This window comes from Hetaerina americana, unplaced genomic scaffold, assembly GCF_022747635.1.
Source record: "Hetaerina americana unplaced genomic scaffold, ioHetAmer1.1.p SCAF_7, whole genome shotgun sequence".
NCBI classification, from domain to species: domain Eukaryota; kingdom Metazoa; phylum Arthropoda; class Insecta; order Odonata; family Calopterygidae; genus Hetaerina; species Hetaerina americana.
The window spans coordinates 85,043,373-85,068,866 of NW_027287316.1; the positions used below are offsets into that span (position 1 = coordinate 85,043,373).

At 42.4% G+C, this 25,494-nt stretch overlaps 1 protein-coding gene across 1 annotated transcript in view; it reads right to left on the minus strand.

Annotated features, from left to right (window-relative positions):
* Positions 1 to 25,494, minus strand: part of Ac76E (adenylate cyclase type 2 Ac76E) — a 935,623-nt gene that overhangs the window by 384,990 nt on the left and 525,139 nt on the right. The window contains exon 5 of the mRNA XM_071595784.1: positions 16,545 to 16,656. Within this exon, the coding sequence (XP_071451885.1) occupies positions 16,545 to 16,656 (112 nt within the window). The remainder of the gene's footprint in view (positions 1 to 16,544; positions 16,657 to 25,494) is intronic.

A 25,494-nucleotide genomic window follows, 5' to 3' on the forward strand; every position in this document is an offset into this window, starting at 1 on the left:
GGGCAAATTTAGTCCTTCGATGTTTTTCCTGAAAAGCTTCAGTAAATTTGCATAAACCTACTCATGAGTTTGACCGGCATCGGTGCTCAGAGATTTGCAAAACCCTATTCCACTTCTCTCCCCTTCTAACATTGACCGTTTCTTTTTAAATCTCACCATTCCATCTTAGGAGGACTGCGAGGAATATCTTTATGCTTTCTGCCTTCTACTCCTTAACACAGATTGCAGTTTTCCTCAAAACCGACAAGTTGAATAAAATCGAGCATGACGACTCTCTCCATTAGAGAGAGCTTTCTTGATGGTTCCTATTCCACTAAGAAGTTTTTAGTACAATGAACCCACTTACCCATTAGAATACACAGTCCACTGGAATAGAGAGAACTTTCTTGGTTGGATGCTGTTTTTTACGATTTAGGTCCACACACGAATACGAGTATAATCATATGTGTACCGAAGCCTATTAATTTTCAGTTTCTTAATTTTTATTCTGGTTGAAATCTTTTACCTGTTCACCATTTTCGCCAGCCAGTGAAATAACCTTTGGTCTTCATGTTTAATTCCCAAATTTCTCAATCTAAGTAGCCATATAAATGAATTTAAGTATTTTACCCCCTACCAATTATTCTAGGGAAAGAGTATTTATACTTTTTCGCCCTTATTACACATTGTTTCTTTGGCCTGAGTGAAGCGACTCGATGCCGAATTCCTATAGTACTCACCACGATAACGGCCTAATAACCTAAAATATAATATTCAGATATCCGGACTCTGAATATTTTTCCCTTTTAATAATATATTATGACCCATAATTTCGTCGTTTGCTCAACTTACCTCGCCACCTTTCCCCGCTAACTCCTCTCATCCTGATCATCTCTCGCGTAGCATCCCAGGGCTCATTACTCTTTTAGAATTCCATATGGTATTTTTTTCATTTTTAATTCTTATGTCGACAAATTTAAGATCTTAAAACGCCTTTCCTCTTCGGTTATTACCCCATAATCTGCATTTCCATTATACTCGTATGCAAATTTCTTGTTTTATTCCTGTTTTTTGTATCATTTTTGCTCCAAAAATCCTCTTTCGGACCCTCCTCTCCCGCCTAATCCCCTTAACTCTCTATTTTCCCTCCGTAAGCATTAATTTACGATCTAAATCTGAGTTTGAAATTTGGAAATCTTCAGGAATTGATGGCGCTATTCATAAATTTGCTTTTAAACAGTTCATAATATTATTGGTTTCGTTGCCAGCCGTTTCCGCGCGCACCACCACGCCTGTGGTGGCCGCTTCAGTAAGGTGTTGATTATTGCAAATCCTTTCCCCTGCAAAACTTGATTGCTCTGCCTCTGCGGTATTAACCCATACGAAATAATATCCCATAATCAAAAGCCCACGACTCTAATTAACCAGGATTCTGTTCCAAGCTACCGTTGAAAATCCCGTGTTTTAAATCCACGGATATTCCTAATCACATCTCTCAGTTAAGGTTCTCACATTCTGTTTCAACTTCTCCATTCCTCGCGTCCTTCAAGGGGAACGAAAGAGGAGTTTTTTCGTCCGCAGAATGAATGTCGGATTGTCCAACGCAATTTAACCTAATTCCTTTTCTGAATGCAGCTGAGGTGCGATAGTAAATAAATGATTGGTTCAGTTAAAAACAAATCGCATTCAAACCATGAATTGAAACTACAATTTTGACAACACATGAAACCAAATAAACGTGCAACCATTTGAAATAACTAAGAGATTTTCCTCTCTAATAATTAAGAGAACGTTTTCCTGAAATGCAAAAAAAATTATCTAAAACACATTGTTAAAATAAAAGTGCAAATGCTAAATTAAACAAGATGGCGCTAGTAACTCCTGGAACTCTTAGGAATATTGTGAGCCAATGATGAGCTATGCGTTAAAACTTATTAATCAAAAAAATAAGTCCATAGGCCACGAGATTCTATTTGTAGTTGGGTATATGAACTTATTGGGCTACCGAAGAAAATTAATTTTGTGAATTTGTTGTGCATTTTGTAATAAAAGCGCGTTTTATTCTTTTAAATATGTATCCCGTTTTGACACATTTTAGTTCTCTTCGCTCCTCAATCCTCCTTCAAGCGTTCGCGGTGCGAACTACAATGCGGGGAAACCCCGACTTTTATCTGCGAGAGATTTGAACTTTTAACTCCCTTGACACCATTGTCTGATTCGCATCAATTCTATTCTTAGGTGTTTAGAAAATACACGAATTCCAGGAAGGAGCAAAATGAGGCAATAAACTCAAATTCTCAAACTCACCAAGGCGCAGATCAAAAAATTGATGAGTTCATGTACTAGAGTGTAACAGAGGGATACACTCCGTGTCTGGATTCGATTAAATACTTTTTGAATGGTCGGGTACACAGAGTAGTTACAGATCAGCTCAAATGCAGTATAAATCAATTCAAATATTCCCCAGGGAAGTTATGTCGAACCTATTTTATTCCTACTTTACGTTAAAGACACTGACTCCGTAGTCGCTAATTTATTTGCCGACGATACTGTGGTTTACCGTGATATCCGTAATCTTGAGGACGCAGCAATTTTATCAGATGTCCTTAATTCTCTACAACGCTTATGCGACACTTGGCTACGAGAATTCCACTTAAAAAGGTGCAAAGTTATAAATTTTTGCAAAAAAGGCAATTCCCACCCGAACCGCCTACTGCATCGGGAACACCGAAATGGAACGTGTGGGCTCGATTAAGTAATTAGGCGTTACCCTCACTCACGACCTCTCCTGGGTGAAACACATACGAAGAATATGTGGACAAGGTAACAAATAATTTATCAGAAGATTATGGGGTAAATATGATGAAAAGGTGAAAGAAAAATGTTATAATTCGATAGTTAGGCCTCATTTAGAATACGCTGCAAGTACATGTGTGGGATCCTCACGAAGTGTGATTGATTGCCGAATCGGATCTCGTGCAGCGTGGATGAGCAAGATTTGCAACACGTTTTTATGATAAACTAAGTAGCGTATCCAAAATATTAGCGCAGCTAGGCTGGGAATCCCTCGTGGAGCGAAGGTTAAATTACAGATTGGAGCTCTTGTGTAAATTGAAAGAACTTCTCCTTAACAGTTATTTCGAAAATGCAATATTACCCCCATGGTAGAAGGTAGAAGAGATAATGCCAATAAAGTTCGAGAGATTGAATCTAGAACAGATGGATTCAAGATGTCATTTTTACCACATGAAATCAGGGATAAGAAAAGTATTGTCCCATCGTGGTATCGGAAAATATTCGGGTCAAATTACTCTGGTGTGCATTCACCCCCTGCCACAAACCCCCGAGGTGGCTTGCAGGGGACTAAAATATCCAAAAAAATATCTAAAGGCGCAAAACTGAGCTTCAGTCACTGCTCATTAATACTGCTGTTGCCATTTTGGAAAAACATTGGTGAATAACGTTAAAGCAATACTTTCAACATTGAAGATTTGTTTCGGGTGGCGCAATTGCATAAAAATGCCCATTAGACTTGTGTGTGCGAGGGCCCCGCGGAACACCCCCCCCCCCTTCCCTCTTGAAGTCAAAACTCACAAAGATTTATGTCTAAGTGTATTTCGTCTTCTCTACGGCATTAACGGAGCCCAATGTTAATTTTCACCGCTCTAAAATGTAAAGGAAAACCTCCGTGGAGGGCATTTTCGATCATCAAAGGCAACGGCCGCCACCAAAGCAATGCTGGCATCTAATCAAAGAAACTTGTACAACACATTTATGCATTAGAAGGACATTTATTTTTGGCATTCTACTGTTTAAGGGTGGGGTGACAACCACAATTAGGGTGGACAATTACTACAAGGACCAAACGATACACATCTCAGCCTCTCCTATCAAAACAGAACAGGACGTCCGACGCCCACATTTAACCACCCTTCCTCAATTCCGCTTACTCCCTTCATTCCGTTGGGAGAAATCCAAAGGAGGTAGGAAACACGAGTAGAGGCTGGAAATAGGGCACTGGGGACCGTATTGTCACATTATGTAACAGTTTGCATCATAATTATGCAAATAAAAATATATGTACACTCCTAATTGAAAAATCCTCGCATGAAAGTCCCAGAACATGCTCCGCCTCGCGATTTCATTATTTGTTGACCTCAAAATTGCTCGAAACTTTCCAACTCAGGTTTCAAAAATTACGGTAAATCGGTCAGTTTGCAACATATAATTCAATTCAATAGTTTTACCATGAAAATTAAAACTGATTTTAAGCAAACATGACATTGAAGTATGTGTCCAATATTTTTACATGAAATATACAAACAGTTGATTGAAACATAAGTTCAATTGAAGACAAATGACTATTTTATGGTTTGCTATGGTCGCAAACTCCACAAATTGAAGCTTGGGGATAGATAGAGTGTGGCGGGGGTCAAGTCAAATTTGATTGGAAGTCATACTAATATGAGAATTCAAACGTACAAGTAGTCCGAGCATCGATGAGTGGGTCAAAAACAAAATATAAACGAGGATAATGAATTCGAAAAAAAAGGGAGCAACGTGGTGGAATTCCGATGTACATTGCATACGCTTTACGGAGCGATAATCATCACTTCAGGATCAGTGAGGATGTACCCTGAATATTTAGAAAAACCGCCGTGATATACGGAGGGAACAGCCTTTCCAGAGCGACCCCGGGCGGGGCGGGGAGAAACGAATGTCGAGGTTAAAAAGCAATTAAGCGACGCAATCACCGCTGCAAATCACGTTCGTGGGATTCCGATGAATCGACTGGTGACCGATCTGCGTGGGCCTTGCGGTCGACGGACAAACACGGGCACGCCACGCGAACGGCGAGAATAATCACCGGCTAATTTGTGGGCGGCGTGAGAAGGGAGACACGCCCACGCCACCCCTCCCCCCTTTTCCTTTCACTCGACCTCCGGCGACCTGGTGTCCTCCAACAGCATCCATCTTATGCCCCCGCCCCCGCCAGTGCGCACACATCTGCCGGCCGCCGGACGCGTGGCCTCAGGGATAACGCGAGGTGCAGTGCGTGAAACAAACGACGCTCGGGGAGCGTCGCTCGCCCTTTCGTTAATTCGCCGCGAGGAAATCCGCCGCATGAGAACATTTTTCAAGTCGAGCGGAGAAGAATGGCGGTAGATTTGCCAAAGGAGGGAGGGAGTATGCTGAGCCTGAGATATAATACGGCGAAAGTCTGTAATAAGGAGCCGTGTTGCAAAATGCCACGTTTCTATACGGCGTGTTGCAGGAGTATTTGGGTGTCCGTGAAATACTAGCTGACCATTAATTCGCGCCTCACTCACCTCAACGTTCTCTTGGAATACCTTGGGGCCACTGTTTGCTCGTGCATTTCACGCTCACTGATCATTAGACTGGGATTGCGCGACTAAATTGAATGTCTTTCTGGATTGCTCCAATTTTCTTTTTCCATAGAGAGCAGACCAATCTGAGCCAACATTTTCGGCCGGCGGGAGCTTGAGCAGCTCATTGGTGGTGCGGAGATGTAGATCCAGGGGTTATAAGGGTAGGTGACGGAGAAAAGAAACCATCTGTCCCTTTAGGGGTAGGTAGGTGTTTTTGGTAGGAATATATAAGCTGTAAAGAAGAGCACAAGAAATATATGAAATCCGGAAATACCTTCCTAAACCCACACTCATCATCTCCTATGAAATTATTAGTCCGGCTCTCCATCCTTTTGTTGTTGATCCTGAGAACCATTTGAGACTCTTTGCAAAGTCATACTAATTGTTCCATTGCCCTCACATTAGGTTGCCTTTTATTTTATTGGAATAGGACCAAACACTGAGCTGACAAAGTCCTCAGACCGAATTCTATCTCATATCTGCTACGAATTAGCCCATACATAGAAACTCTACCACCCACGTTTCCCCTTCAATTGTTCCCCTTCGGGAATTTCATGTTCCCTCACGCTTCTCTTTAAGCTCTTTCTATCTCGACATCGAGAAAGCCCCGATATAACTATGCCAATCTATGTTATATTGTCTTTCTATGGCAAACCCTACTGGTCTAATGTCTATATTATACAGTTCTTCCATAAGTCCTTTCCATCTCTGTTGAGTTTCTCCTGGATAAACAAAAAGGTATAGATTGATAATAGGAAAAATTACCGTGTTTTATATTTTGTTCCCAGAGTACTTGAAACAAAATTGCTGTTTCTACTAATATATTAAGTTTAGAAATAGAAGTAGTAGTAGTAGTAATTAGGGGAGGCGACCGACAGGTGAGGTCATTCGCGCCATTAGGGATGAACAGGAAAGGATGTAGGGTGGAGAGAAACCCGGCGTCGGCATTAGTCTACTCTTTCCGAAAGGCGCCAAGGGGTCTCTGCAGCTTTACGTCCCATCCGTCGCACGGCGTACTCTCTCCAATTACTCTCCACATAGTTTCCAGCATATTACTGCCACACTCAAGTAGAGATTGGGATACCACTGAAAAATATCTGCCCCCGCCGGGATTTGAGCCTGCGCCCCTCTGGGTAGGAAGCAAGCACGGAAACCACCCCTTCGTCCCGATCCCCTTGGAAATAGGTATTAACTATGTCCTAATAATACTTTTGTTTGCTATTTAATTGCTAGTTAATGCTGCTTTTTCATATTAAAGGCAACTTTTTTTCGTATTTTTCTAGTTATTTCTTTTATCTTAATTTCGTATTTTTTCTAGTAAAGTGAAAATGTTGAAAACTTTAACTCTTCTTGAATCTAATTGAAACTGTTTGTAGAACTTCACCTATTTCAGTATGTTTCTAATTCGTCGGATAGTATTAAGCCAGACGATTATTATTCATGGGAACACCATTTGGAGATATCGAACCCATCATTCAATAAGTCCCGGGACTTACTGGACGGGATACATTTTGGGATGCGCAAGGTATGATTTACATGGACTACCTTGAAGAGGGAACATCCCATAATAGAAACTATTACAATGAGTTATTGGTGCTTTTGAAGGACGAAATCGCAAAAAAAACGACCGCATATGAAGAAGTAAAAAATCATCTTTCATGAAGACAATGCACCACAGCGCCCCAAGTCAATGGAAAAAATGGCCAACTTGAACGATTTGGGCCTCAATCTGCTTCCCCGCCACCCAACATATGCAGGATCTCCGGATCTAGTGACTGCTACTGCTGGCTGCTGCCTGATCTCATTAAAGATGCTCCAGGGGAAAGGATTTGGCAAAAGAACGGGGAAGTCATCGGTGATCAACTGAAACTTATTCTGAGGACAAGGACAACTCGTTTTACAAGCATGACATCGAAAAGGTAGAGAGGCGATGGAATGATTGTACATCTTTTGAATGTGATTATGTGGATGAATAAAAATGACTTTTGCGAAACAAATGTTGTTTTTTTAGTTAGTTGCGGGACTTATTGAACGATGGGTTATAAGATATCCTCTTTAACTCAACGCCGCCATTTGGAGAGCAAAGCACGGGATCAGGTTGGTGCTTTGATCCATGAAGGTAAGGTAGAAAAAAAGGGAGACAAAGGGGGTCTTCCCCTCGCACCGAAGGGACGAGAAGGCGAGAAAGGACCCGCTGAGAAGGGTGAACAAGGGGGGGATGATTGAACGCCCCCTGGGCTAGACGGAATGGAAGTTTCGCAGAATGAGGGAGGGAAAGGGAAGTAGCCCGTGAAATACACACTCGCACACGTGCGTACACTACAAGTAAGCTTGCATATGGGGAGAGAGAGAGGGTGTAGGGGGGAAACTTTTGCCAACTTTCGGACTGTGGTGGATCCTATGCGGCCCCCCTCCCTTGGGACCACCACAATTGGAATGCCGAGAACTGTTTCGCTGCAGTTGGCAATGGGGGCGATGCGACGGGGCCGACGGGATCTGGACCGGCAAGCCGAGCTAAGCAAGTTGGGCGGTCGGCCCCGGAGACGGCTGGCTGGCGGAGGAGAGCGGGGCAAGAAGGGCTCTCCCTTCGCCCCTGCTCTTCCCAATCCACTCCTCGCATCCAGCCCTGCCCTCCGATGGCGGACGAAAGAAAAGGAAGGTGGTTTCAGAACTCCACCGGAACGACCGACTGGAAACCACGTAACTACACCGTTGGAAACTAAGGGGTCGACAAACACCCCCAACTCGCCACTCCACTTATCCCATTAGCAAGGAGATTCCGCGCCGTTCATTGTGAGGGCCCAACTCCAAAAGGCCTCGCTCGTGCCCCAATTATACGCACACGGCGGGAGTGGTTGGAAGTGAATCGTCGACATTCAGATGTTCGGCCACTCACTCCTCCATTGTTGTGGAATAAAACAACAGTGCACGCAATTTAAAATCCCTGTCGGTACGCGTAGCGCACCGTAAATTAATGCTTTTCAAAAAAGGGAAAATGGAAGCAAAAATCATGGACACTGGTAAAATTGACTATTACTAATACTACTTCTCCAAAAAAACGTAATTAAATAACGACAGGCAGCATTATGGGTGCCATTCAGAGCAAAAGTAACTTATCCACATAATATTCTGCAAGCTACTGGAAAGGTGCATGGAAGGGAGTGTATCCAAACCATGCGGAGCATATGAGCATCGATAGAGGTGCCCATGCATGCTTAAACTGCAGAATGCTCAAACGTGCTTGAGAGCGGTCATCGAGAACACAATCCATAGTAACCGTGTTGTCATGGCTATGGGTACAGAAAGCCGGCTGTCTGCTGATATGAAGGACCGCAGTGCTCCCCAGTTGACATCCAGGTGAACACCCAGTTGAATCGGTTTCCAGGGCGACAGACGAGATCTCTGCTGCGAGTCCAGATTGTACGTTAGGAAAGTGCTTCAAAAGCAGAGAATGATAAACTCAAGGGTCAGGAAAGCGAGTGGAACACGTCTTTGTTGGAGCATTAGCAGTAATTGGATAGAAATGGGTTTTCTGAAATTGAAACGAAAGGAAAATCACACAGCGTTATACGAGACTTTAAACGTAAAGTACACTAAGAGTAGTAGTTGGACCGTGACCCTAAAGCGTTCTGGTCATATGTCAGGAAGCCGAGTAAACCGTGGCTCGTTTAAGGATTTGCAACGACGCCATTCACACAGATAGCGAGGGAAAAGTTAACTATGAATAAATTCTTCCAAAGCGTCTTCAATCACGATGGCTCCATCAAGGATATCCCAGCTTCCCCACATTCCGAACAACTGGCTATGCAACAGTGGACGGACATGGAATTAAGTATGACCAAAAGTGACCAAACCCAACAAACACCCGGGTCCCGAAAATATACCGGCTAGGGTGTTACAACAATTACCTCCTAATATATTGAAGTTTGACGCGGTGACCACTAATTCCTGTGAGCAGAGCGTAGGACCACCGACTGGAGAGCCTGTATTCGATTCCCGGGAAGGTCTCTCTAGGCACCCTCGTCTTCACCTGAGTTGCGTGAATTTTTTTGAATACCAGATCTTCCTGGGAAACCACAGGGAAAGGATCCAGCCCTCTTATTATCTGATATGGGATTTTTACTTATCGCTGAACTTAGTTCTCGTCAATCTCTACTTTCAACTTTCAAACCAACCAATTGGTTGATGTGGTTTGGTAATCATGAAGTAATATTTAACGAATTCCTCATGCGGCATGAAGAGTCCCTGGTGAATGGAAAACCGCGCAGATGACGCCTATTTTTGGACTTCATTTGGAGGTCCATTTCTCTCATATCAATTTAATTCAACATTCTGGATTTTGTTTCTGTCAGCACATCTCGATTGCATTGAATTCATCAGTTAAGATTTGTCCGGTCCAAAAGGCCCACTCATTCTGGACTAAATAAGGTGTATGCACATATGACTTAATCGAATCGGAGCAAATGGCTGGCAAGAGGATGCGAATCTCTTTCGATCGTAACAGGAATTTGAAAATGTTCCACTTGGGAATATAATATATAAATAACACCAGGCAGTCATAAACAAGATCACAATAAATTGGGAGGCGTTTTCTGTCAGGAAGGAAACATGTGTTCACATTTGCGTGGGGCCACCCTCTGATATTTATCCCTTCAACGTACTTTTCAGGGACTGTGAGGGCATGTTTTGATTCTCCCTTCTTTTACTAAGTAAACACCCTTCCTCTCCTTCACCCTAGCTTTTCCCACAAACCTCTTTCTTTGCTTGGACTTTCTCTACTACATTGTTTTCTTTCTTCACTGGAATTTTCTTTATTTTATATGGAAACAGTTATAAAGAAAAGGAAACAACCGAGTTTTCGATTAGTGTTTCGATTCGATTTCGTGTTTGAATGTGTATTAGGCCAATGTGGCTCGTCTCTTCTTCTGGCTATGCGTGCCACGAAAACGCCCTGTTCTTATCCTTTATGATGTTGTATAACTCCTTCACTACTATCCTTTCCTCTGTGAGTCTTGTCCATTTCTCCTATGGTGGGTGAAACAGCTCCCTAACGCCATCTCTTGGCCAAAGAATCGGGGTACTTGGTTTCATAAGGCATCACGTAACTCAGAGTAAATTACGTTACCTGGATAGCTCAAGTGGTTAAGAGCCTCCGACCGGAAAGTGGAAAGATCCGGAGTTCAAGTCCCGGGCTAGGAAATATTTTTACATTCGTAATCTGCTTGATTCCGCCTTCCCCAGCTCTCCTGTGTTCGTCCTTTATGTGTGTTCCTATCCCTTTTCCTAATATCTGTTTCCATATAAATGAGTATTTGTTCGCCGTTTGGCGGGATTTCGTGTTTGAATGTATATATATTATTATTATTAGGTAATCTACCAATTAAGGTAGGTATTGGATAGACACAGTTACTAAATAAAACATTTTCTGACTCCTAACAAAACACAAAATACATCATCCAACTCTACATCAGGTCCCTCTTCATCTCTGAGTACTTTTTCCTCCCTTCATCCCATCCAACATCCCTATCCTGTTCCTTCCATTACATTCTTCGACATCCCACTGTCGGCCAATACCCCCTACATCCACTTTTCCTGCCTCCGTGAGATTTCTCCCAACAAACCCCTCTCTTCGCACCCCATACAAAGAACTAACTTCCTCATTTGTTTTCTTCTCTGTCCATTTAACCTTCTCCATTCTTCTCCACACCCACATTTCAAAAGCCTCCAATCTACGTCTATCCTCCTGCTTCAATGACCACGTTTCCGCACCGTACATAGCTACGCTCCATATCAAAGTTTTTACGAGTCTTTTCTTAACATCCTTACTCAAAGTCCCTGTCATCAACTCCCTCCTCCTTGTGAAAGCCTCTTTGCCTAGCGCAATTCTTCTCCTTACGTCCCTACTACTTTGACCGCGTTGCTCCAAAACACTTCCGAGATACGTAAACTGTTCTACCTGCTCTAGTTTTTGCCCTCCTATTTTAATTTTTAGCTTAGCCTTTTTCATTCTAGAAAATCGCATAACCTTTGTTTCATTAATTTTGATTCTCATCCCATACCTGTCGCACTGAATTTCCAATTCACTCAGCAATGCTTGCAACCCTTTGGCTGACTGACAAACTAAAGCTTGATCATCAGTGAACCTAACTTATTTTACGAATTCCCCGCCCACTTTCATTCCTACCTCCAGTTCTTCCCATGCCCTTTAATCATTTCCTCTGCATACAGGTTAAACAGCAACGGTGATAATGGGCAACCCTGCCTTACACCCCTTCCTAACACTGCCCATCCTGACTCCCCGTTTCCCACCCGCACCTGAGCAGTCTGAGACATGTACAGGTTGCGGATTAGCCTCCTTTCCCCCCAATCTATTCCTATCTTATGCAATATTCTCATTAGTTTCTCCCAATTCACTCTATCAAACACTTTCGAAATCTACGAAACAGGCAAATACCTCCTGGTTGTGTTCTATATTCCTCTCGATTAATAATCTCATTGCTGCAATGGCATCACGTGTACCTCTCCCCTTCCTAAACCCAAACTGATCATCCACCAAGTAATCATTTGCCTTACTCTGTATCCTTATTATGATGGTCATAAGAATAACTTTAGATGCGTGGGATATCAAACTTATTGTCCTCTAGTCCTCACATGATTTAGCATTTACCTTTTTCGGAATAGGAACTAAAACTCATCTCACAAAGTCTTCCAGCCAGATTCCTTCCTCATAAATACTACAAATCAGCCCATATAGCCTCTTCCTCCCAAATTTTCCCAAACATTTTAATAGCTCAGCGGGAATGTTATCCACCCCCACGGCCTTATTTAGTTTCATCTCCCTTAATGCCCTTCCTATATCATCGTCGAGTATGCCTGGACCTAAGCTATCTTCCCCTACGTCATGTTCCTTTTCTATGCCTAACTTTATTGGTCTAAGTTCTTTATTTTAAAGTTCTTCTATATATTCCGTCCATGTCTCTAGGATCCTTCCTGCGTCAACTATTATCTTACCCGCCTTACCTCTAACTGCTATCGTTGATCTCCCTTTCTTACTTCATGATAAAGATTTAACTGTGCTGTACAATGCACCAATTTCACCCTTCCTCTGCAAACTTTCCCTATTCTCACACTGCGTCTTCCTCCATGCTTCTTTTGCTTTATTTGTAACCCACCTCAATTTATTGTTTAATTCATTGTACTTCATTTTGCCTAACTCTGTATTTATATTCTTCCATTTACGCCGCTTATCCATCTTTGTAATCATCTCATCCGTGATCCATAGTTTCCTAATCCTTTTAGCGTTAACGGTTCTAATAGTGTATTTTGCGGCTTTCGATAACCCTTTCTTGACACTTTCCCATTTTTCTTCGATAGTACTTAGCTCTTTACCATCCTCCATTATTTCCTCAACAACCTGTTTGTATTCCTTCCTTTTCAAACCAATTAAAGCTTCTAAATTCCATTTTCTAACTCGCCGCCCCTGACTTATCTTTTTGAAACGGACGCTACATTTTATAACCACTAAATTGCGGTCAGAGTCCGCATCCGATCCAGGGAAGCTGTGCGAATTTATCACACTGTTACTAAACCTGTTTCTCACCAGAATATAATTTAGCTGGTACCTTTCTAAGTCACCTGGATTTTCCATGCATACCTGCGTCTTTTGTGGTGTCTAAACAAGCCCTTCCAACACGTCAAGGTTGTAGTCCGGGGAGGGATATATATATATATATATAACGATTGTATGGAAAAATTCACACGAGCGGCACAATAATGGGCTGACACAATATAACACAAATAGAAAAGAATAGACACATTTAAAAGAACACTCACACGGTAAATTGTTCGAGCTTTCGGCCCTCTCAGAGGCCTTCTTCAAGAGAGACTGAAAATATGCTATTGCAGAGGTGAGGGGAAAGAGCTATGGGCGTGGAGGGGAGGTGTGGAGGGAATGCTGGGAGGGAAATTAAATATGGCGGTTAAGGGTGGGAATTTTAAAGGAACGGAAGGATAGTATGTAGGCGGATTCACGAGTCCTCACCTCTATGTTGGTGGCTGAATCAGGTAGGGATTCGATGGCGCGCCTCCTGGAAATCACAAAGTAAACCTTTCAGTAACTTAAAAACCAATCCCGCACTTGACCAATTCCACCCGGCTTCAACTCATGAGCCAAAACCTCTTCCTAGTAACCATCCTGTCGAAATTTTTATACGTCTCCTTATCGAAAAGGTTTCCAATCAATCCTTCAGAAAACATCTCAGACCGAAAAATAACCTCTAAACGAACGAACGTCATGCCCTAAAAACCCTACAGTCCAATCCTAACATCGATGTTACCTCCGCCGATAAAGGCTCCTCTGTTATAATTCTAAACACCAATGATTATATTTCCAAAGCCCTCGCTCACCTGAACGATACATCCACCTATACCACTCTAACCAAAAACCCAACAAAAACTTTCCAAACCGAAATTCGGTCTTTTCTCCTCAACTCCGGACCAGAAGAAGGCCTCACCTCCCAAGACATATCCCTACTTTCACCCCCAAACCCCAGAACACCCCAGTTTTATCTCCTCCCAAAAAAAAACAAACCCAACATCCCCTGTCGTCCTATAGTTTCCAGTTACAATTCTCCCACCGAAAGAATCTCCGCATTCCTTGACCACCACCTACAACCACTTGTACTCTCCTTACCCTCCTTCACGAAAGACACGTACCACTTCCTCAACCGTCTAAATTCCGTCTCTATTCCCTCCACACCCAACCTACTTATGGCCACCATCGACGTTACCTCACTTTACACTTCTATTCCCCATGCAGAAGGTTTATCCTCCCTCCGGCATTATCTTTCTCTACGCCCCCTACCCCAGCGCCAATCGACGGAATTTCTCCTCAATCTTGCCACTTTCGTCCTAACTAAAAATGCATTCGCTTCCGGAATTGTTTTTACCTACAGACAAAAGGCACAGCGATGGGAACGAGGATGGCACCATCATACGCCAATCTCTTCATGGGCCATCTCGAAGAGACTTTCCTGTCACAGCAACCCCTTCAACCTCTTTTCTGGGTCCGCTACATAGACGATATTTTTATTCTCTGGACACGTGGCTCTGATTCTCTCAACAATTTCTTATCCGCCTTAAATTCATCTTTCACTGTTAAATTCACCTCTTCCATTTCAGACTCCACCATCACCTTTCTTGACACAGACATCTTACTTCAAAACAACAAATTCACCACTTCAGTACACATCAAAGCCACTAACCATCAGCAATACCTACACCACACAAGCTGTCATCCTCAACACACGAAATGCTCGATTCCTAACTCTCTCTCTATCCGCGGACACCGAATTTGCAACACCACAGCCACTCTCAACAAATACCTTGCCAATCTACACCTTGCACTCCTCAAACGCGGTTACCCAGAAAAGTGACTACAAAATAAAATCCACCGCTCCACCCGACCACACACACCACACAATAACAAGCCCACATCTGACGCAGGACTCAACCTTTGCACCACCTATTACCCCGGATCACACAGACTGAAAACCCTCCCTAAAGAACTGTTTCCAAATTTACATGACAATGACGCGACCTCATCCTTACTACCCCAATGCCCATCTATCGCATACAGACGACCCGCCAATCTCAAAAACCTTCTCAGATTCACCAACCCTTTGGCGACCCACCGTGACAAATTTCCCAATATTTCCCCAGCTTGCAACCACCCCCGATGTAAAACCTGTCCTCTTATTATGCCTACTCCCCTCTCCCTACATCCCCTCATTGCCCCCTCACCTCGTTCCCATGCTAATTGCCTCTCAAAAAACATTATTTATCTTTTATCATGCAAACATTGCACTTCCTTTTACATAGGTGAATGCATTACCCCCTTATCCATCCGAATGAATAATCACCGGTACTCCTGCAATTCTGCCTCACTCTCTTCTCTTTCTATCCCTTCACACGCCAATTCCCACAACCTTTCATTCGACCAGTGTTTTGCTCTAAGCATCCTACAATCCCTACCTGATTCAGCCACCAACATAGAGGTGAGAACTCGTGAATCCGCCTACATACTATCCTTCCGTTCCTTTAAAATTCCCACCCTAAACCGCCATATTTAATTTCCCTCCCAGCATTCCCTCCACACCTCCCCTCCACGCCCATAGCTCTTTCCCCTCACCTCTGCAATAGCATATTTTCAGTCTCTCTTGAAGAAGGCCTCTGAGAGGACCGAAAGCTCGAACAATTTACTGTGTGAGTGTTCTTTTAAATGTGTCTATTCTTTTCTATTTGTGTTATATTGTGTCAGCCCATTATATATATATATATATATATATATATATATATATATATATATATATAGATATATAATGAGACGACAAAATAGAACACAAATAGAATAGCAATATTTATAAGGACCCTCACACGGTAAATAGTTAGAGCTTTCGGCCCTCTCAGAGACATTATCAAGTGTATTTTTCAATCACTTGACAATGATTTTTTGTCGCAAGTTTACCAAAGTTTTTCGACATCGACATAAATAACCCACCATCCACCATGAAGGTGTTTGGCAGGAGGTGCAAGCAACAGGTGGGAAGGGTGAGTGACATTGGAGGATGTGGGAGAGGAAAACTTAGCTAATTAAAAAAACGATCATGTAACGGGAAAACTTGTATAAATGCTGGAGGAAGACCCAATTCAAAACAAGGGTTAATTCACCTGATCAATCAGCTATTGGCTATGCATGAAAAAAGGGAATAAAAATAAATCAAAACCATTCACGGGACAGGCCTCCATCATAGCAAGACAAGTAATGCAGTACCGAAAAGAAAGGGGAACCTCCAGCATCACGTGGACATACAACTCCCCGCCCTTAGAGGCAGCGGAGGCAGGACGAGGGGAGCGGAAGGAGAAGATTGAAAACAGCAAATTAATGTGTTATTTACTATGTTGTGAATTCCAAGTGATCACTTGACAAAAGAATACAGATCGGCGGATGACATTTTAGTGAAGCGGAACCGGCTGAGAGACCTGAAATAAGGTGGAGATACGAGGAAGGGGGATTCTTTCCATCGCCACTGCGATTGAAGTTTTCAATGCCATCGCCCTTCTTTATGTCAGTTTCCTCACCAACGCGACCACACACGCACACACACTCTTCCTCACCTGCGCGATCTGGTCGAATCGCCCGAAGAGTTCGTTGAGGGTCTTGACGAGGTCGGACGCACTCAGCTGCTCGGACAGCGGCGTGAAGTTTACTATGTCCGCGTACAGGATGCTGGGGAGAGGCATGGAAAGGAGAAGAAACATTATCAGCCTGCTGCTGCGGCGCGTTATTTCAACGGATTATATATATATATATATATATATATATATATATATATATATATATATATATATATATATATATATATATATATATATATATATATATATATATATATATATATGTATATATATATATATATATTTATTTATTTATTTATTTATTTACTTATATTTATATATAAACACACTTATGTAGATTTTTAAAATATAGAAACACAAATAAACAACACCCACATGTGTAGTTTGACGTTTCGACGGCACGATCGTCGTCGTCACATCCATAACCATAAACACAATAATAAACCCGAAGGTCGGTTTAGTAGGTGATGGTAGAGATCACCCAGTACTAAGCCCGACGGCGTGTTAAATTCACACATCAGGGTAGGGGGGCCAGTTCCTTTCGCCGTGCCGGTTACGGTTACCCAGGAAGATCTGTTACCCGAAAAATCACATAGCTTGGGTGGAGCTACAGGTGCCCAGTGTCTTGCCCGGGACCCTCCGCTCAGTAGTCCAAAGCTCTGCCCCCTAGACCACTGCGACCCACACATACAGGGTCGCACTCAAAAGTGGTAGGACTGATTTTTAAACAAGAATTTTATTGACGATATACTTACATCGACTTAATAATCTTCAAAGTATGCTCCTTGAGCTGCTACACACTTAGTATAACGTTGCTCCCATTCCCCGTACGCCCGCTGGAAATTTTCTTTGGGGATGCCGTTGATGACCCTCGTCGAAGCCTCTTGAACGGCCTTTATCGAGTCAAAACGTCGTCCCTTGAGCTGTCTTTTCATCAGTGGGAAGAAGAAGAAGACCGGTGGTGCCAGATCGGGAGAATAGGGCGGGTGCGGCAACGTGGCAATGCCGTATTTGGCCAGGAGCTGTCTGACGACGAGCGCGCCATGGCACGGCGCGTTGTCATGATGAAGCACCCAGCAGTTTGCGATGGCCGGTCGGACTCTTTTCACGCGTTCTCGGAGGCGGGTGAGCACCTGCACGTAAAAGTTCGCCTTCACAGTCTCCCCTGGTGGGACAAACTCCTTGTGAACCACTCCATGACGGTCGAAAAACACAATCAACATCGTTTTGATTTTTGATTTGCTCATGCGAGCCTTTTTTGGACGTGGGGACGCGGAAGTGTGCCATTCCGCGGATTGTCTTTTCGTTTCGGGGTCATATTGAAAAACCCATGTTTCATCACCAGTTATCACATGGTCCAAACAATTTTCATCTCGGTGCAAATTGGCTAACACTTCTTCGGAAATGCGTACACGCGTTGCCTGTTGGTCGACACTCAGAATTTTCGGCACCATCTTGGCGCACACCTTGCGCATGGCCAAATCCTGTGAAATAATGCGTTGGACGTTGGCTGCAGACAGACCCAACTGGTCTGCAATTTCTTCACTGGTTAAGCGCCGGTCTGTGTCCAGCAGTGTCCTCACTCTGTCCACATTTGTGTCGGTTCTTGCCGTCGACGGCCGTCCGGAGCGATGGTCGTCTTCAACGAGCTCCCTACCCTCTTTAAACAACTTGTGCCACTCAAATACTGTGGAACGGCTTAAGGCAATGTCCCCATAAGCTTGCTTGATCATACCGAGGGTCTCCGTGACCGTCTTCCCGAGTTTCGCACAAAACTTCACGGAATAACGTTGTTCTAAATTCAGATTCATTTCGTTTTTCGACGCGGACAAAAAACTAGCCTCACTAAAAACGGTGTCCTCACTCAACGACAGCCCGCAGGCGACTGAGGTTGGTGTTGGTCTGTTGCTAAGAGCCCCATCCACCTTACCCTGCCAGGCAGACCCCCTCCACCGCTCGGTTCGCGCCAGAGAAAATCATTCCTACCACTTTTGGGTGCGACCCTGTATACGCATGTATATGCACATATGCGTTTAATTCATTTTCCATGCACCCATAGTTCACGCGTTCAACCACGTGAACACAACGATACTTAAATAAACTTTTAAAAAACAATGCTCTTTAGTTACTCCAAATTGAATCAGGAGAAATTACGAAGGGAGTATTTTTGGTGAGTTGCAAACGTTGAGTCGGCTTCCCATTATTGTCACAAGCCAAGACTCAAAAAGAGCTCGAAGAAGTTAGTGCAGGCCTGCATCGCATCGCATTAAACCCATCGGTGTAAACCCACCTTGACCACCAAGCCTTTAATTATCCAATCAAGCTTGCTCATTAAATAAGACCTCTACTGTCATACGGTTCCTTAAATGATTTCACCGATTTGTAATTTTCATTTGCCCGAAAACATTAGCGCTTCATACTCCGTTTTACAACGCCAACATTTCGTGAATTGTTTTCACCAGGAAAAGTCGTTTAAGTATTTCACGTGACACGCTTCCTCCAGCTAGTCTGATTTCGTCTTCACTTATCCAAAAAATAGAGACAGATATTTAATCTCTGAATTGATTTTTGCCGTAAACCCTTAGAAAATCGTTATCATTGATTCATTTTTTACTAAAAAACCCTTTTACACATGTAGATTTCGCTCTTTCCATCCATTCTGCCCTGCATATTATCACTCAACTATCCGCAATTCCTGCTTTACCATTTCCATTATAAAATTTCTAGAATTCATTGCCGACTGAATTTAAGAGCTGGAAACCGATGAAACGTAAAAAATATCGTTGTAGCTAGCAAGAAAAAATATGAAATTCACTTTCACCACTCCTGCTATGACTTGATCACAATGGAAGACGAACAATGAAATCAACATCAGTTCAAAACTTATGTTTCTCATTAATAACTCACGTCTCCGCAGCAATATTGATGTCCTCACCCTCGGGATATTTTATATTTCTTCTAAATTTACTGGGATGAACGCTACCTTATCTTTGAAGCGAAAATATATTTGTTAAAAAACATATTTTTGATCTAAGAAATTTCAAAGAATGCGAGCATCTCAAAGTTACGTTTCAGGAGCAGCAAAGGACGGTGTTTTATAGAAGATTGAAAAGAAATCTAAGGAAATAAAATGTGTGGATCCTTTATTCACGACATTTATAGAAACAATGAAGGTATTTCTTGGCTACAGACAAATATTTTCGTTTAATATCTTTAAGCTGTCATAGCACTGTATTTAATGAGTTTTGGACATACCAAAATAAGTAAAAAAGGGGTTAAAATATCACCTCTAATGTATTCACGCCCAATTTTATAAAGCTCAGAGTTAATTATACAACTTATTCATTTTAAATTCCTCCTTTCTAATTTTCTCAAAGTCCCCTTTTGTTTCACAGCAACAAATGGTCCTCCCTCGCATCTCCCTTGTTAGAATACCTCAACCCTCACGTGCCATTGGAGCTGATACCAAGACCTTGTATTCCTCCGCTTACCGACTAACTAGACGGAAATTCAATCTAATACCAAAGAATAGCGCCCGCCTTTCGACCATTTGTTTCCCGTGACCCCGCTGCCACGGATACGGGACGCTCTTTCCCTTGTTGCTGCGTGACGAATTACAAGGATTCATCCAATATATCAAGACTCCGCCGGCACACACTTTCGTATCTTAACACTTGGGATCATGGGTCGTAAAAAATGGAGGCGAGGTGATATCATACCTTCCCTGGTGTCTTCATACACGCTCGATCATGTTCAGAACTATGGGTAATGTTTCGAAGGAAATGCGTGTAACTAAGTATCACCGAATTCTCGTTGTAGAAACACTCCAAAGAATGCATATTTATATAATTCTACAAATTGGAGAATATTGTCATAAAAAATGCCAGCGCCGAATTTTTTAAAAATAGATACCCGATTTCTTCGGCTCGCTGTAACCCAGTTAGAATTAATAACAATTTATTACGGTTTGTTCAAATATTGGCTCATCTTGCCCGCTACTGCCTTCAAGTTCCAAATACTTGCTCATTGCATAATATTTGCCAAATATAGCAAAAAAATATTGAATGAAATAAACTCACTGTCCGTTAATTAAAATGAAAATAAAACGTCTACATTTTATGAGAAAAAACAAATTTGACCTTTTCCACAGATTTATTTTTAGCGTACAATGCGTTTCAGTTCATCAAACTATTTTCAGATACAAGACAAGATTCGACGACGATATGCCTTGCTTTTTCAGGCGGCTTAATTTTCAGAGGTCGCCGTATTGGGCTTATGCTCTGTGTCACAATTGTTAATTCTTGTTTCTTTCTGGAGCACCACCAGCGTCGTTATATTGCCCTCTTTTTACTTATTTATTTATTTTTCGTATGATTTAGGAGTACAACGTTATTTGGTATTTTGTGTTTATCATAGGGGCCAATTTTATTCATTTTTGTGTATGTCATTTGTGTTTTCTTTTAAATTATCAAATTAATTTATACTTTTTGTCAGAAAAAAGTCAGACAGTTTTTCTGTTTGTATTTTGATATACCATCTCGTTTTCTTCCCAGGGGGGGGAGACCAAACGCCAGCCTCAGCGTCTTCCTTTCAGTACTATTTAATTTATCCATCAGGGATCTACTGACTAGTCCCATCCGCGCAGGTGCCGCGTAGGTCAATACTGGTCTTATTGCTGTCGAGTATATTAGTACTTTTATGTCTTTAGGGGTGGCGTTTTGTCTGAGAATCGGTGCCAATTGCAACCTTATACCGGCCGCCTTATCTCGTATCTGTTTAATATGTATTTTGAAGTTCAGTTTGTCATCTATGTCCACTCCTAAATATTTGATGCTTTTACTCCATTAAATAGGTCTTTTTCCAATCCTGATACATTCGCAAGCTATTCTAGGTGATTTTGGATGGATGAAAAGTATGGCTTTGGTTTTTCCTGTGTTTATCTGCAATTTCCATTTCCAATAGCATGTTATTATTTCGTCCAATGCACCTTGCGCTCTTTCTTTAACTGAGTTGATATTTTTTTTTCTTTTACCAGGATGCGGCATCGTCAGCGTAGAGGGCAGTTATACTTCGCCAGTCATTTCTATGTACTGGGAAGTCTGATGTGTAAATGTTAAAAAGCAGTGGGCCTCATATGGATCCTTGTGGAACACCAGCTTTGGAAATTGTGCTTTCGCTTTTTTCCTCTCCCCATTGAACTTTGAATGTCCTTCCGTCTATGTTAGACTTCGTCCATCTAGGGAATTACGACAATACTCAACATGTGATACATAAGACAAGATTCAACATATGATACATCACATTTATACCTATTTAAGAGGAAGGAGAGGGGGAAGAAAAGAGCGAGGATTAAGGTAGGCGGGAAGAGAGAGGCGAAATATGGAAAACCCAAAGAAACAGAGAAATCAAAGAAATGGAGAGGTAAAAAGAGGGGTGGAAGGATAAACACTTGTGGTCCTTATATAGAGGACGGTGGCAGGTAGCTCATGTCCTGGCGGTAGGAAGGAGGGAAGAATAAAGAAGGGTTAAGTGGGAATGGGACATGGAAGAGATATAGGCAGGTTGAGGGATGAGGCACAAGTGATTCTAAGAAGGATATCATCAGGGAAGGGTTTTTCGGCAAAAAACTAAGAGCTGAGGGTAGGGGGTGGTGGTTGGATGGGAAAATACGCGAAGGGATGGAGTCAGTTGAAGAGAGGGAGTTTCACTCTTTGCTGTGGAAACGGGATTCCGAGAAGAGGAGAAAATTTAGAAAATATTTTATGGAAATATTGCCATTTAAAATAACATTTATATATAATTTTACAATTTCAAGATGCGCTAAAATATTGTTTTTTTGCCCTTATATTCGTAGCGTAGAATCGTAGTGTAGTCGTAGACTGGATACCATTGAAATGTCGGTGTGGAGAAGGAAAGTAATGGGTAAACGCAGAATGGAAAAACAATGAGTTAGTGCTGGTTGGGTGGGGGGGAGGGGGAATTCGAGGGAGGAATCGTAAGGGGAGACGAAAAATGGAAGCAAAGTGCATTGGACAATGGATGCAAAGGCGATGGGATGCTGTAGGCTGTGATGCATAGAAGGGAGAACGATGGGAAACTGAGGAAAGGGTAGGAATAGAGGATAGGGACGTCGGACGGGATGAAGAAGGGGAGGACGATGAAGAGGGACTTGTTCTAGATTAGGTTGCTGGATTGTGATTTAGCTGAGGTTAAGACATATACGAGTGTACAGTATATGTATGTCCATCCAAAACCTACTTCAAACGGCGTATTACCAAATAATAATTATATGTTTGATCACGCTAAAGACGCAAGTAGTTCATTGAAACAATAACATGTGAAGGAAACCAGTCCGTGCATGCAGTTGAAGACTCTCCACTAACCTACGGCTATATATCAACGGTTACATTCTCTTCTCACTTCTACGGCAGTTAATAATAATACTAATTCCCTATGGGTCGAGGTTGAGACTAAATAGTCTTTCTTTGCTTCTACAGTTTCAATAGTCAATTCGCAGTCGGCAATACTCTAACATAAGGTACGGAAAACCTGGACGAAAAGGTGGGTATATTACTCAATAAATTATTATTTGTAATATATTTATTTTATTAGTTTCGAATTGGCTCGGATGTTAGATGCTAAAAACACTTTGCAGAATCTTGGCAAAAAATTGTATTTCTCAATAAAACTTTGTATAGCTTACAAAATCATTTCCATAGCCTAAGAGAAATTAAAGTGAAAAGACGCGTGTTGGAGAAGAAGAACGTTGCCGGGAGAACATTTTGCTGGGATGGAGGAATTGAGAACGCATAGGCTTAGCACGGGCGTATGAAAAGAATGAGCAAGTACTTCAAAACTGAGTGTAATACAATAACAAGGGGAAATTTAGACTTAAAACGGATGCAACAGTTTCAGATATTTTTTTAAGAAGACACTTTCGCCCAAATATTTAATTTTGGTATAATTTGAACGACGCGCGCCTATTTTTCGCAGAAGTCGAATCATATAATTTTTATGGCGTATTAATTACAACTTAATCCTATTTACCGTTTAATAACCACAAAAAGGTAGAAAAATAAAACGAGGCCAAAATTATCATTCGCCTTGACTTGGACAATGGTCAAGGCGAATGTGTTGCTGCTTCTGCAAGGCTTCTGAAATTGCTGCATTGTAATACACGTTTAGCAGAGAACTCCGTCCAAAGTCACTGTCGTGTCATCTCCCGCAGGTTCTTGAAATATCTAAAATGAATATGTTTAGTAAGAGTAAACCTTTGGTTTGAGAGATTTGGAGGTGTGAGAATGGAGACGAATACTTGGGCATGGCGGGAGACTAAGAATGAAGTCTTAAGTGTAGTTGGAGAAGGGATCATGCGCCGGGGAGAAACCCAATGAAGGCTGAAGTCGAGGACACATTGAGGGATGCAGAGGGATGCTATAGGCTGTAGAAGAAGGCAACACGTTGGGTACGTGGGCAAGAGGAAGGAAGAGAATCGGTTTTCGTTGACGTGCCATGCCTGCAGACATGTAGGACGTACAAATGACGTGAATTCACGATGGAGTTGGAGAAGAACAAACAGATACCCTTCCTAGACGTTTTGGTAAAGAGGAAGGAAGACGGTAGCCTAGGCCACGCAGTGTACAGGAAAGCGACTCATACAGATCGCTATTTAAATTCATTATCGCACCACCATCCAGCGCAAAAGGCTTCTCTTGTAGCAACTCTAGTACACCGTGCCAACGAACGTTCTGATGCTGAGTTTTCATCTGCAGAGAAGAAACATATACAGACAGCCTTGCAGAAAAACGGGTACAAGAGGTCCGTGGTCCTAAAAAGGACCGCCAAGGAAGAGAAACGCCGCCTCAACCATAGTGAAATACGGAGCGACGCGGAAACGACCAAGATCTACGCCACGATACCCTACATCGCCGGCACAAGTGAGAAGATATCTCGTGTACCGACAAAGCACAACATTGCCACGAGATACAACTGTCTCACTAAGGTATCCCATCTACTACCATGGCCAAAAGGTAGAATTCCCAAGGAATTGCACGAGGGAGTCTATCAGGTGCCGTGCTCATGCGGAAGTCCATACGTAGGCGAGACACGCCGAGCAGTGAAAAACGCCTAAAAGAGCACGAAATGGCTACTAGGAACAAGCAGCTCACTCTATCAGCCATTGCTGAACACGCTTGGAGCGGACCTGGCCATGAAATGAAATTTGACGAGACCAGGATAATATCCAAAGAGGGAAGATATTATCCCAGACTAATAAGAGAATCGATCGAGATACTCAAAGACAAAGACAACTTCAACAGAGAAGATGGCTACCGCCTATCAGAAGCCTGGAAAAGGATTTGGCGGGAAACTCCCGACCAATCACAGAGCAGGGAGGGAGAGACGAAACATATATAAACGCGGCCTTTATCCTAAAACGGGGTTTCCGTTTGTTACGTTAACGTTCTGGCACTTTGACCTGAAGACGCTCGTTGAAATAAGGGCGAAAATGTTGTCAGAAAAACAACCTACGCGGTGACATCCCGAGACTAGAGAGTCTTTCATCTGAACGCCGCGAAAATCTACGATCCCATGGATGAAACCAGTGCAGTGATTCTCTTCAAATAAGGACTCGGCCGAATTGGAAAAGGCGCAGTAGGACAAGCGCACTTCAAGTATTTCAGCACTCGCTGGATTCGTGGGAAACGGTGACCCTCAAAACAGAGGTAAAATCGGTCGTAATGAGATTACATTTACAAAGCAACCTTTTTTTATTGCCAGAGATATATTTCCTCACTACTTCTTTTTCCTTCTCCTTCCCCAAATATTTCTACGAATGCATATAGGTCGAAGGTTAGGAGCCAGACCAAAGGTAAGACAATTCTCTTTTTACAATAGTTTCTTTCCTTTTGTAGACATGCATGTATTCCAC